Source organism: Centropristis striata, chromosome 15 (assembly GCF_030273125.1).
Source record: "Centropristis striata isolate RG_2023a ecotype Rhode Island chromosome 15, C.striata_1.0, whole genome shotgun sequence".
Lineage (NCBI taxonomy): Eukaryota > Metazoa > Chordata > Actinopteri > Perciformes > Serranidae > Centropristis > Centropristis striata.
Window position 1 is genome coordinate 9,578,963 of NC_081531.1, and position 14,633 is coordinate 9,593,595.

The window sequence follows — 14,633 nt, forward strand, 5'->3', positions numbered from 1 at the left end:
TGACCGTCTCTGCAATTAATACTGATCTTCCCTCTGTTCAGTTCTTAGAAACAATTCTGCACCAGTGAAATGAAACACACATATATATTATTCACTGGCCAAAAAGCTTTAAAAAAAAATGTGTGTAGTGTATCATAAATATTAGAACAGGTTACAAAATGCAGAAAGGACATTATTTATAATTTTGAAATTTAGCCGCCTTCCAACACTTAACATCTGTGATAGGGAAAATGTTACTTGGATTCAGTCCTTTTGAGAGGAAAACATTCTGTGTATTTATATCAGTTGACATCACTTAAAAGCCTACATCTTATTTATGGATCTTTTTTGAAAAATTATCCACAGCTTGTGAAGTAGAGTAAATTCTCTCCCTCTGAAGCTCAGATGAGAATGCCGATTGTGGTAATCTCTCGTTTGTGGGACGCACACACGCACTCCCAGTGGCACGCGCACACCCAGAAAGGGGCCATGTTGTGTGAACTCTAATCCCCTCTAACAACAGAATGGTACAGTCCAGTAATCCGCTCTCTGTTGCTGTGGCAGCGGTGAGAGGGTTTTGGGTGGTAGGTAAGACTCCAGCCGCACTAAAGACTTTTCTATCTCGCCCTGCTCTGGATAACTAGCAGGCCAAGGGAAGCCTTGACGTTGCCACAGATCACACGAAAGGGGTAGGTCGTCTTCTGAGTTTTGTTGTCGCTCTGTGTATCGGTCTCGCCGCTCCACTGTACTTCTCCTTAGCTAACCTCATATGTGTCTGCTTGGATGTGAGCCTGAAGCCGTGCAGGACTCAAAGTTGAGTCTTAACACTGAAAACTAATCAGTGTCATGACAAATCGGGAGTGTGAGGGAATTGGCTCAAGGCAGCGAGTGTTGCATTTGTGTCGGATATTTAAATCAGCAGCTTATTTTGAAAGATTATTCGTATTTTACATGCCTAGTGTGTAACAGTTTGACTTGCAGCTGAAGGGATTTTTCCCTTACGTCTCATAGCTGTTGTTTTTTAACATTCATTTCAGTAAATCCTGTGCTAAATCCCACCACCCATGTCTGTGATGGACTGCCACTTTCTTACAAATTAGGAAGACGGGACATGCATGAGGCCTAGTCAAGGGCAGCCTGTCAGAAACCCGGTTTTATAACAGTCATATTTTGGAGCTTGCAGATGCAGAATTTAGACAGGCCGACTTAGTGACAGACAGGGTGGTAGAGCGTTTGATTGGTGGACATCGATATGCTCCGTATTAAAAAGAAAATCAACGGCCAGGCCAATCCATTAAGGTGCTTTTAAAAGAAGTGATCCAGTTACCCGTTTCAGTAGTCTGCAGGGATTACACCAATGTGCTTATGGCATTCAGGGCCTGCTGAATGGGATCTGACCCTGCTTTAGTACGCATGGGCCCAAGGTGTACTTGATCCTTTAGTATACACGGACCACATCAGTGTGAAGTGTACACAATGACACCTCACTGTGTGAAGCAGTGTGCAAGTAGAGGTGAGCCTCGAAACTAGGACCTCATCTGACAAAAACACATTCAGAGGCACCAGAGAGACTGTAGACATGGCTGCATCCTTCATCAGGCCTTTCATTGATAATCATTTATATTTCTGCCTTTACTCATCCAGCAGAATTTGAGGATTTGATCTGAGGCTGGGCGATATGGACCAAAAGTCATATCCATATATATTCAGGCTGATTATTGATATACGATATATATCCCAATATTTTTATCACAAAGTGAGAGCAAATGTTCAGTCAAAGTCAAAGCCAAATATGAGATGTCACAAGTAGTTTTATTGAAACCGTATATTTAAGTGAACATAAATACTGTTTAACATCAGGAGTACCTTTTTTTAAATAGTCAAAGCTCCATAAAGTGCACATTTGAATTAAAAAAATATCTTAAATAAAAGCCGCAGCTTGCCTGGAGCAAGGATCACAGTGCAAATTTGAACTATATCGATACATGTGATATGGTCTAATTCCATATCACATTTAAAAATATGTCGTTATATCTTTTATATCCATATATCGCCCTGCCCTAATTTGATCTTATATTAATATTGTGTGCAAGCACTGTTAATTTCCATAGATCAGTGTTGTCACACCCCCTCAGTCCCATTCACCTTAAAAAGCCACATGATGTTTCTTTATTTACTGTGACTGAGAAACTAACAATCACTTTCTGCAAATTCTTATAGTGAACAAAAATTCGCAAAAATTGTGAAATAAACATAAAAGCTATACAAGTTCAGTTCGTTGCATCATGTTTTTGCAAAGAGCACAGAGGTAGAGAGACAGGAGAAAGAGTTTATGAATTCCCTATTTTCACTTTTGTTCTGTCTGTCATAAACCAATCAAACCAAGATACATACCAGAACATTATGCTTCCATCAGGTGCCGTCTGCAAAATGAAACTGGAAATCTACTAAAAAAAAAAAAACTGCAATTATGTAGGAAGGAAGGAGCAAAACCTTCATCAAACTGGAACTGATTTTAGCATCCTAGCTCCTCATGTAGCAGTCATCTGGAGATTATGAACGCGTGTTAGCTGTTATTGATGATAAATTAATTGCAGTGACAAATAAAATTGGACCCAGCACGTTTTCCGTCAGAGCTGCCACCAGATTATTCTGATTGGTGATTTAATTTGACTCCAGTGGCTTCAGAAACAATGTGTGTTTTACAACACTCTGGTATGATATTTTCACAATATCAATGGAATTTTATAACAGACTTTGGAGAGCTGGAATTATTAGATTTGAAGTTCTGACTGGTTGGTCGATCTCGTGTAGTTATGGAAAGATCAACTCGGACATAATAAATCAACAAATTATTGAACAATTTAAATATAATGATATATTTTTGGATGCCGTGATGAGACTGTTAGTGAGCAGGAACCAGCTGTAAACTTATTTTATAAAGCATCAAATAAAAAACCTTAAATGATAAAAAAATGACTGCTGCTTGTATCCCTAAACCATTGTTCCTTAAAGAGGGTTAGATTTTATTAGAATTGCCCAGATGTTATTTCTGCAAACGGCGGCAGCTATTTATTAATGCAACTATATATTATAGATATTTTTTAAAGATGGTAAGGCATTCTTAAACACTGATTGGCCAATTAAGTCCAATGAAAGCACAACATTCCTGCAAATATATAGGATGATTTATCTGTAGCCTGTATATCTATAGGCTGTTTGTTCCATCTGGGACATATGCAAATGTTTACACTTCCTGTTCTAATCATACTCCGACATTATTAATTAAAACTGGGAAAAATCTTCATTCAGTATTCCGGAAATTATAAAAGTAGTTACAGGTGATAGGTGTTTCCTCTGTTTCCTTCTGGCACTGGTTCAAGTCAATTAGAAAAAAAGATGATTTTGTCCTTTTTTGAAGGATAAATCAAGATATTTTTGTTTTCAAATATGAATAACCGCTGCTGAAAATGGACAGAAATTAACTAAATATTCACTGAGAATTTACTTAATTTCCTTTTAAACCATATTTATTTACTACTCACATTCTCTCCAGAAAGAGACTATACTGCTGCCCAAACATGATGGAAATATAGGCACTTTATTGTGGGTACCTGGGCCCACAATTAACCCATTTTTGTATGAGTATAAATAGTCAACACAAATTAAAAAAATGTGTTAATAGTTGAGTAATAACTCAATGTGCCAATAACTTTCAAAAATGATGAAATGCATGCCTGTTTTTGCTCAAACAATGTAAAGTATGCTATTGTAATTAGTTGGCACACAAACATTCAACCCAGTTGGTCTTTTCTCACAAATGTCCATATGAGCGTAGAGAATTAAACAGTGAACCATGACCAAATCAAATCTCTAAAACCTGCAGTGCTTGTTAGGTCACACTAAGTTTTGTTAGGTTAGTGTGTTGGCACATAAACCTTTGAAATGATTCATGAAAGCTTAAGCCTCGATCTAATGCTCTCTATGACAGTCCCTTTATTCCTCATAGCATTGTATAAATGAGGCATTATGTAATATTCCCCCTCTCTGCTCATCCCTCAAAACCATGTCAGAATTATATCACTCGTCGCCTGAACCCTGATTATGTTTGCTCTGAACTCATCATTGTGAGCTCACATTTGCTCTACAGAAATCAATGCTCTTTTAAAAGGGTTTTACCTGCAACCTGTTAGCAGTGTATGTCGTACCGATGATAATATGTTGTCACTTTGTATGAAAATATCTCATCTTTTTAAAGAAATATAAAACACTAGTTCTGCCACTTCAATTAGACACTTCAAGAGCTGCAAAAGTGGTGGTAAAATAAAAAGAAAGGATGGGGTTTGATTACAATTGCAGAGGGATTTTACCTTGGCCACCACTTGTGTCACTCCCACCTTGGCACATGGTTGCCAGATTATAGCGGCAAACTCCTCACACTTAAGCCAGCCCACTCAATGGGTATGAAGTGCTACGAGCTAATTAAGAATCACAAGAGCACTGACTGGTTTAACCATGAGTGACCAAATAGGTCAGTCAGGATGGCATTTCTCCAGGATGCCGGGATCACCTGGCACGTCTGAACTTTTGATGAGTGTGACGTGACGTTTAATGACCACCAGCGCGAATCAGGAATAGAAAAAATCTGTAGAGTACTTGTTTTAAAGCTCTCATTCCTGTGCACTGTTTTTGTACAGGGGCCAAAGGTATTAGTGCCTCCTGCTGGCCTTTCGTCACCACTACTAACACCATCTGGTCCCCTATCCAAAAGATAAACCAGGGACAGCCTCGCTTAACTTCACAGACATGACACTGATTTGGCACTAAACGGTCCCAATGGGCCATCAGCTCCATATTATGGTCTTTGGGATCCGCCATGATGTTTGAACATACGTCCTAGAGATCCAAGGGAAGAAATCTGCATGCATAACAAACAGACACATAGCAGATATTTAACATCAGCTATCTTGTTATAAATAGTCATATATCATACTAATGAGAATCAGCTTCCTATTGTATGAAATGAAGGGTTGTCTTCAATAGAGGCCATTATGTCTGTGACAGTTCTGTAGTTTCTAAAAATAACCATGACTGAGTCAAGTCAGAAATCCTGTCATGTTTCAGTTTCTTCACTAAAATGGGACTGCAACTCTCTTAATCTTCAGCCTCCAACCTTCACGATATCTCTGCTCCAACCGGATGGATTCAGTGTTTTAATGGTGAATTGGCTGGTAGTTTTAAGCTTCTCCACTTATAATAAATAGCTTGTGCAGCTACTGTGTAAAGGGACAAGACTCTTGTTATAAGAAGAGGGAAATGTAGAACAAACCATTCTTTAATAAATATTTGAAAAAAGAAGGTTCTAGTATCTGAGAACCCAGCAGCTATCGTCTGATGACGACTGAGCCTCTGGAGCCGAGGGCTGACATTTCAAGTGTAGCCAGCAGATATCTGGGCCAAGGCTTCCTCTCCCGTGCATCAGTCACTGTTTACAGTCAGATTAGCAATTTGCATTTGTCTATAACTGGATTGTGTCACAAGTAGCCAGTTTAGCTAAGTTGTCAGAAAATACAGGTGCATCTCAATACATTAGCTTATGATGGAAAAGTCCATTTAGTTTAAGTCAAACAGCCCCAACCAAGTATTGAGTCATATAGATGGACAATGTTTCCATATTAAACATACTTTAAAATTGGCCTTTTGTAATATGAGATAAAATACATTTTACATTTTATTTATTTTATTTTATTCTATTTTAATTCATCTCATCTTATTGTATTTTACTGTTCTATTGTTTACTTCATCTCTTCGTATTGTTTTATCCATTTATTGTTGTGCAGCACTTTAGAAACCTTGTGTTTGCTAAAATTGTGCTATGTAAACAAAGTGGATTGGATTGGATATAAAAACTTTTTTGAGACACTGAATTTTAGGTCTTCATTAAATGTAAGCTGTAATCATTATAAATAGAAGAAATTAAATCAATTAGGACATGACATATTGCATTCTGTGTGTGATGGATCTATATAATGTGTTATTTTCCCTTTTTAAATTGAATTACTGACATAAATAAAGTTTTCTGTGATATTCTAATTTATTGAGATGCACGTGTGTTATAAGGACTGGATGGACCCAAAGGGAAAGCCTAGTCACTCCAATGAGAATTTCTTACCTTAAGCATGAGGCTCGAAAGTTTTCTAGCTCCCGGGTTTGTTTCCGTGCTATGCGGCCCACTGAATATGCACAGTAATGTTCCTCCAGCTTGCCACACCCCTGGGTTCCCACTCAGCCCACAGATGTTACATTGTGATGACATCACAGGTTTTAAGTAGATGTTATTTTAAAGTTTTACAAATATAAAACCTCCATAGATCAAAAAATATTTTTCTTGTAATATTGATCTTGTTTGTTATTTGAGGATTTCTGTCAACAGTTTTATGGATATCTCTTAAAATTTGGGGAAAAGGCATTTTGGCCACTGAAAAAAATCACCTGCAAGGCTGAGCGTGATCATTGTGTCCAGTTCTATAATACATCTGTGATATATCCACACAGCCTGCTGACCTGCAGTCAACCAAACACTGCTCAATGTGATGGCTCATACTACTCAGACTACAACTGGAAAACAGAACACTACAAATACCAAAATATGGTCCAAAACAGTTGGGACATTGTCTAAAATGTAAATAAGAAACAGAATGCGAAAATCTGCTAATCCTTTGTGACATATCCAAATCAAAACTGTACAAAGACAGAATATTTATCCTCTTAAAACCCACCTACCCACCAACTGGTAGGGGTAGTTCTAGACCACAACTAGGACTTGTGTTTTAGCCACATGCTAAACCAGTACAGATGCAGAAACTAGAAACAAGTGAATCCTCATACATTAATTTTGGCCCTACAGCTCCTCTGTTATAAGCTATTATGCACAAATTTATTTTTGGTCTAATCCTGACCTTTTCCCTACCCCAAACCCTACCTGGACAGGTGGGTTTTAAGAGAGTAATATTTGAACTCATAAATATTTATGTTTGTAAATATAAACTCTGAATTATAAATTTGATAATTTTGTTTTTATATACGCTTTACACATTATGTCATAAATACAAAATTAATTTTGTTAGATTTGCTAGATTCATGCTATCTTTTTCTAATTTGTTTATTATGTTAAAACCCTAGAATTTATCATGTCATGGAAACAGCAAAGATCAGGAGGAACAGATGACAGAATAATACTATACATACTGTATATTTTTGCAAATGTTCTAGTTGATCTGTCACAATATGTTTTATTTCATGTTTATTGAGGGTTTGTGGTAACACATCCCCTATGAGTCTCTCCATACAAGTGGAAACTGTTGGTGAAGTCTAGAGTCATATGTCTGTTGGTGACTAACAATGTGAAAGAAAGGAGGGTGTAAAGGAGAGATCCCTTCGCAGCACGTGGCAGAGCGCCTTTGATCCTGTTATTGGGTCATGGCTTTGGCTGCACTAGCACAGTTTGAGCATAAGTAGGTTTGCGCTAAAATTAGATACTGATTCCCGACTCTTAACCCTTAACCAATGTCAGCCTGTCCCCACCTGGATCTAAGTTAGATCAATCATACAATGTATAAAAATAAATGCATAACAGGAATTAGCTAAGAAAAGCAGCCTACTGTGGAACCATCACACCCAGCCTAATTGGAAAAAGCAGGCTTCCTGTTAATGTGTTGTAGGCAGGTTACAGGCTAGAGGGATTCCCCCCTGGATTATTCTTTGATTGTAGTTGGACCACTGAGGAGGAGGCTTGCTGCTAATCCCTCACTCACAGCAGGGGGAGTAACAGTGCAGTATAACAATCATGGGTTTGCCCCCTGAAGATAAGAACAGAAGCTTTTAAGTACAATACCTTAAACCGTGATATTTTTAAGATTACCTCTGTAAATATGGAGTGACTGATTGTGATTATTTCTGTCCCTGTCAGGTTGTAGGAGAGACCCCGTGTGTGGTATTAGATGAAGCTCCATCCAGGTGTGAGAAGACTCCCGGAGAGGAGGAGGAGTCGGGGCTGCGAGTAACGCCCCAATCGGGCCTTAGCCCGACCCCCTCCCGTCAGGAGGAACACACAGAGGAGCAGCACCTACAGTTTCTGGTGAGAGCATCGAGGAATAAACTCAGCTGATAGATTTTAAAATGACACTGAAATGTAACGCAACATGCAAGCCACATCAGTGTCGTGTTTTTCCTTTTTTTTGTTTTTTTGTTTGTTTGTGTATGTTGATATGAAATCCACTTTAATATTGATCTCATGAGGACAAAAAAGCCCAAGAAAGCATTTTTTATTGATTACTCAATATATAAAATATCATGCTACAGTTATTGTTATGGCTTGTTCTTGCAAAAGGTTACTAAATGTCATCCTTTCTTTGCTCCAAACATCATCCATGAGAGTCCTTAACTCCTCTTAGCAGCAGTAACTGCATATTGTGTCTAAAAGCTATCTACAGTAGCTATCCACTTTGCATTTCCATGTGAAACTGAAGCTTGAATTCAGTGCTGTGACAGAGCTGAACGCAACAGAAGGAAAAACTATGGTCAGCTTTGTTATGTAATGCTGGGATTATTTTGATCTTGTCCCCTGGAAACAGAAGAGTAGCACATTGCCCTCGCTCATTCTACAAGTGGGTCTCATGGCTTAAAGAGACCGTGTTTCCTCTCAGCTCTGTGTTGAATTTCCGTGTCAGGATGTAAAAATGGAGATGTCAGACATTTATTGATAACGTGTAGAGAACTGATTATACAGAAGCATTAGTGTCACCAACAGGCTGTTCACCCTTCTGGGCTTTGCACATGCAGTCATTCAAAAATCCTTTTGTTCATTTTTAACACAAAAGTGGATTCTTACAGTGGGCGGTCATGTTTTGCATGCATCAGAAACTAACAAATTTCCACTCTGGCCCAACCCAACTGCAACTCTATAAAATGTTTCAAAAGATGCCTAAAAGCCCATTTAAGTGCTGTTTTAAAATTCTAATTCACACACAAATACACTTTCATATCATGTTAATTTTTGTTTTTATATTATTTTTGTTGTCATTATAACTTGAAGTTGATGTTATACATACGTTTTTTCTATTATCAGTTTATTACTTTTTTATAACTATGAAATTTTAGATGGAAGCTTTAAATAAGCCCATCTGGGTTTTCTGCCTCTCCCTGCACTCTACACTATATGTTATCTTTATCATTTTATGTAATTTTAACTGTGCAAATAAACCTAAACCTAAAACTACTGGAGATATATGAGGAAAGACAATAAATACAACGAGTATGTGAAATAAATGGAATAAATACAATTAAAATAAAACTAACTAACAAAATGATAATAATATTAATAATCAAAACTCTGTAGATATAAATTCTAATTAGATCCAAGTACAGCGTAGCAAATTTTCTCAAGCTTTTAGCGAGATATTATGTTCTCCAGTCATTAGAAATGTGTGTGTGTGTGAGGCAGCTTCCTTCTATCTCAGTAAAACTGCACGTCTAGCTACAGGTGTGGCAAAAGCCAGATCATTGCGTGTATTTGTGCATTCTCATCAGCAACCGTCCAAGATCGGGCTGCTAGAGGGGCGGGTCCAGATGCATGGTTTAGAGTCTGAGATAGTGTTTGAAATACATCTCTACATAATTTGTGGCTTCGACTACAGATGTGTCAGTGATGCATTTACTGCAGCTGGGTTTGATTTCAGGATACGTTTTAGATCATTTCTCTTTTTAATTGTGGGCTTTGTAAACACAACATATCTGCACCCTGAGTGCTCTCATAGATGTGTCAGAAATATTTTGAAAAGATGGTTGTGCAGATTTCTGAAAGGAAGTCATAATTAATGTGCAGATGCACTGCTCCCATTTTCTCAAAGTTATTTACACAGTTTGCTCAAATGCATAATTTCTGCACACACAGCTTTCTCGTTTCACTGAGGTCCTAATTAAATCTGCATAACTGTGAAGGGAATGAGCAAGTATATAATTTTAGTAAGCGTTATGCTGTGAATGTTAATCATTACATTTGAGACTAAAGACTGCACAGTCTGTCTGCACAAGGAGACTTAACAAGAACTTAACAAGCATAAATGTAAATTTTTATCTTTGTTTTTTAAAGATCTTAACCTTACATCATAGACTAACACTTTATCTTTCATATAGCCCATCTTAAGCCCTTTTCACACTACATTCTACCCCTGAAACATGTCCTGCATGGGGTCATGTGTGAATGGGAGAAGGGATTTATATTTTCTACTGCCAGTTTGTGTTGAAGTCAGAAACATTGCAGGGACGTAAACATAGACTTTATATAAATAATTGACGTAGTCACCGCGACGTCACACGTTGGTTTGTGGCCCGTTAGAAGCATCAAGTTCAGCGTTTCACTCGTCGCCATCTTGTTTCCGATACGGGGAGCAGACCATATCTGGACTGTGGAGGAGGAGAGGGATCTGATCACTGACTACAGCCTCTCTACACCTCAACCTGACTGAGAGAAGCCGCTGCTAATTCATGTTAGCATTAACTGGAGCATTAACTGGGATGTTAGTTTTGGCAAAAAACTAAAACAACATGTATGTTACTTACCTCAGAAAACTGAACAGTGACTCCTTGGAGTGTCTGTTAGTCCAACCAAACGCTGAACAAGACATTTTAATGAACAGAATGTTAAAATAATTAAATGAAAATACAGTGAAAGGGTCAAAGTTATGAGACCACACCGCTAAAAGTCCTTCTTTATATATCTTTATAACGTTATATATAACTTTATTGACATGTTGCCGTGGATACTCATTTTTCTGCTTCTCTGATGACGGCTCGCCTTGTCAGTGACCTGTCAATCAAAGGTAGCCCCGCCCCAAATCATACAATTCTTTAACTTCTATTTTCTTCTAAATGGGGCCATTATTAGAACTATTAACATCAAATTGTCTTGAAGAAGACTTTTTTACCAGCGATTGAGACCATAGAGTTGTCCTAAAAAAAATTCTGAGGAAATAAATCAAGTGAGAAGTTTTCTCATTTTGCATTGAAATGAATGGACAGAAATGTTTTTGCAGCCACACTTGGCGCCCCAAGTGAATAACAAATGAATAATAAATGAAGTGGAGTACAAAGTACAATGTTCCCTCTGAGTTGTGGTAGAGTGTAAGTATGAAGGAGCATAAAATGGAAAAACTCAAGTCAAATTGTTATAAATGTTTTAAGTTACATTCCACCACTGTATTTTTAGCTATGCTATGGCAGTAAGTCCACCACTTTGATCCAGACTGAAATATATCAACAGTGATGCGATGGATTGCCAGGGAATTTGTTGTTAAAATTCGCAGTGTAAATGTAGTCAAACTTTATTATCAAGTGCTATGGTTTATAACAGAATACCTGCAAAACTAATATCATTCTCATCAGTCTCAGCTGCACTTTATAAGTAGTGCTAATGAGCAACGCTAAACTAAGATCAACAATATGGTAAACATTTAAACAGCGATGTGTGAGCATTATCGGTGTTAAGGGCATGTTAGCATGCTGAAATTAGCATTTAGCTCAGCCTCACAGAGCTACTTGCGTGTCTGAAGACTATTATAGATAACGCCTGCATTCTCACGGCACTGGTTCAGTGGTGGAAGAAGTATTCAGATCCCTTCCTTAATTAAAGTACTAATATCAAACTCTAAAATTACTCCACTACAAGTAAAAGTCCTGCATTCAAAAATTCAAATTCAAAGTAAAAGTACAAAAGTATCAGCATCAAAATGTGCTGAAAGTATTGAAAGTAAAAGTACTCGTTATGCAGAATGGACCCACTCAGGTTGTTTTATATCCCAAATATATTATTGAATTATTATTATTAATGCATTTATGTAAGCATTGTTTAGGGCTCATTTTAACTACTTAACACACTGTTATGAGGTAAATGTATCATGGTTTTTATGTTCAATCTCGACTTGTAAAGTAAATGTTAAATGTAGTAAAAGTACAATATTTGCCTATTTGCCTTTTTTTTTGGTTTACAAACGAATAACGGATTATACTTTAGTACCCAGACCAAAGCCCTTCTAAAGGTCCCATAATAAAAGCCACATTGAATCATGTTGACTACAATAAAGAAAACAATAAGGTGAGGAAGGTGCAGAGAAGAAACAAAGCGACGTGTGACTCCACGTGTGAGAGGAGATGGATGGTCGTCTACACCATCCTTTGGCTAACAGAAGAATTTAGTTAAAAAACAAAACTTAAGTTGGACCCACAATGAATTGTGAAATGAGCAGTTCAGTGAGAAACGTCTCTGCTGATTGTGAGACAGCTAACAGCACATTTAAGTTGCAATCAGGGCCAGCATCGCGGTTAGCTTCAGAGTCGTGATTTGACTATACAAAAACAAAACAGCCCTGCTTGATACACATTATTCAGACCTTTAAAGCTGCGACCGATACACAATCAAGCAAATCAGATTACAGTTTAATTATCATGATTGTCGTGCTGTGTCATCACTGGTGAGAGTATCTCTTCCAGTCAGCTGCTGGTGGTCTGCAATTAACCTGTCTGTTGTGTAGCTTCCCCCCTCTGTCCTGTGGCCCTGCTGAAATAAGCTGATTTCTCCTATGTTGCTCCTGCATGTAAGCTGCATTTAGAATAATTAAAGGATGCTAAGCTTTGTAATACCACATTGCTGTCGTGTCAGAGGTCAACATGGAAACCAAAGCCAATGTATTCTGTATTGTAAAATGTTAATGCAAATTATTCGTCATTATATTACATGCTGTTTTGATGGTTTTGCTCTTATACAGTTGTGGAAAAAAATAGATCAGTGTTTTCTTCAATTTCTTGTTCATTTTAATGCCTGGTACAACTAAAGGTACATTTGTTTGGACAAATATAATGGTAACAACAAAAAATAGCTCATAAGGTTTTAATTTAAGAGCTGATATCTAGACATTTCCCATGGGTTTCTTGATAATAACCAATATCATCATCAAGTTATTTTTGTTGTTATCATTATATTTTTCCAAACAAATGTACCTTTAGTTGTACCAGGCATTAAAATGAACAAGAAATTGAAGAAAACAAGGGTGGTCTAATATTTTTTTTCCATGACTGTACACTTTATCCTCCTCTTTGTTGGAGAACTTTTTCAATTTAAAACCATGTAAAGAAATAGTTTTAGAGCCATCTTAGATTTCAGAATAAGTATTAAATGTAACTCTCTTTCATTCGCTTTCATTATCTGTGCAGGAAAGTGAGCTGAGCAAGAAGAGAAAAGAATGTGAAAACCTCGAGCATGAAGTAAAGAAGCGACAGAAGAGATGTCTGGATTTGGTAAGCCATCTTCTCCCTCCACTTTATCCTTCTCACATGCTCTCTGGCAGCTGGGGTTAATCATTACCGTAGTGGACATAAGGATGACTTGGAAGGCATGGATTTCCTCAGCTTTATCTGAACTTTGTCCTGTGGTGTGGTAACAGGAGAGCCAGCTTGAGGATGAGCGAGGCAAAAATGAGCAACTAAAGGAGGAGGCAGATCTCCTCAGGAGGAAAGCGCAGCTGCTCGACCAGGTCAGTGTCCTTTCTGCCCTCTACGCCTCCTTGAAGGAAAGACATGTCTTTCTTTTCTCTAAAGCTGGTCTGAATTGCATGGTTTTGCCAATCATAGCTGTCATACTCCTTAAAGAGATAGCTTGGAGTGGGGCTGTATGAGGTTGTCACAATACTAAAATTTTTAACTCGATGCCGAATATTCGATAATCGATGCCATTTTCGATACCACAAGGATAAAAACAAAGACCCCAAAAATTTAACAGAAATATTTTTATTAACAAGAAAAATGCAACATGTAAAAATTAACAGAACCACAGGTTAAATATTTATAATAAAAAACAGTTGTGCAAAAAGAAACTGCAACTATGATAAATGAAAATTAGTATTGTATCCGGATACAACGTTTTAGTATCGATACTTTTTTGAGTATCGATACTTTTTTGAGTATCGATACTTTTGACAACCCTAATGAGGTACTTATAGAAGAATAGAATGCCTAAATTGTCACTATACACATGTACAATTAGATTTGAGAGCTGACTCCAAAAAAGCAGTGCGACAATACATAAAATATATATAAAAATATAAAATATAACCATAAACATACATATGCAAGTAAATGTAAAGAAAAATATATACAATATAATGTTAACATAGGCAAGAAAGGGAGGTAAAATGTCTTCAATTCGATTTGCCAGAAGCAGATATGATGCTATCCATGGTAGTAGATGGAGGTCGACACACCCTCAGTTTGGAGAAGCAGAGTTACCGACATGGAAGCAAAGAAATGAACTGCTGCAAGACAGGGCAGCAGCTAAAAAAAAATCTGTATCAGTTCAAGCGTTCACTATATTTGGAATATTTTCACCGCTTTACTTTGCCATCAGACATTCCTTTCATCGGGGAACTGAAGCCGTTGTATCCATCTTAGCCCTCAGTGGTCAGGCTCCTGCTTACATTAGCGACCTACTTACTCCCTATGAGCCTGACCGCTGCCTGAGATCATCCAGCAGGTCCCTACTAGTGGTTCCTAAATCCAGACTGGTCACAAAAGGTGATCAAGCCTTTGCTGTTTGGGCCCCAGAG

General features: G+C 37.6%; 1 protein-coding gene across 1 annotated transcript in view; it reads left to right on the forward strand.

The window, feature by feature from the left end:
- The window catches only part of LOC131986368 (peripheral-type benzodiazepine receptor-associated protein 1), an 85,914-nt gene that overhangs the window by 35,131 nt on the left and 36,150 nt on the right, over positions 1 to 14,633 (forward strand). The window contains exons 6-8 of the mRNA XM_059351278.1: positions 7,949 to 8,116; positions 13,246 to 13,329; positions 13,476 to 13,565. Coding sequence (XP_059207261.1) covers positions 7,949 to 8,116; positions 13,246 to 13,329; positions 13,476 to 13,565 — 342 coding nt within the window. The remainder of the gene's footprint in view (positions 1 to 7,948; positions 8,117 to 13,245; positions 13,330 to 13,475; positions 13,566 to 14,633) is intronic.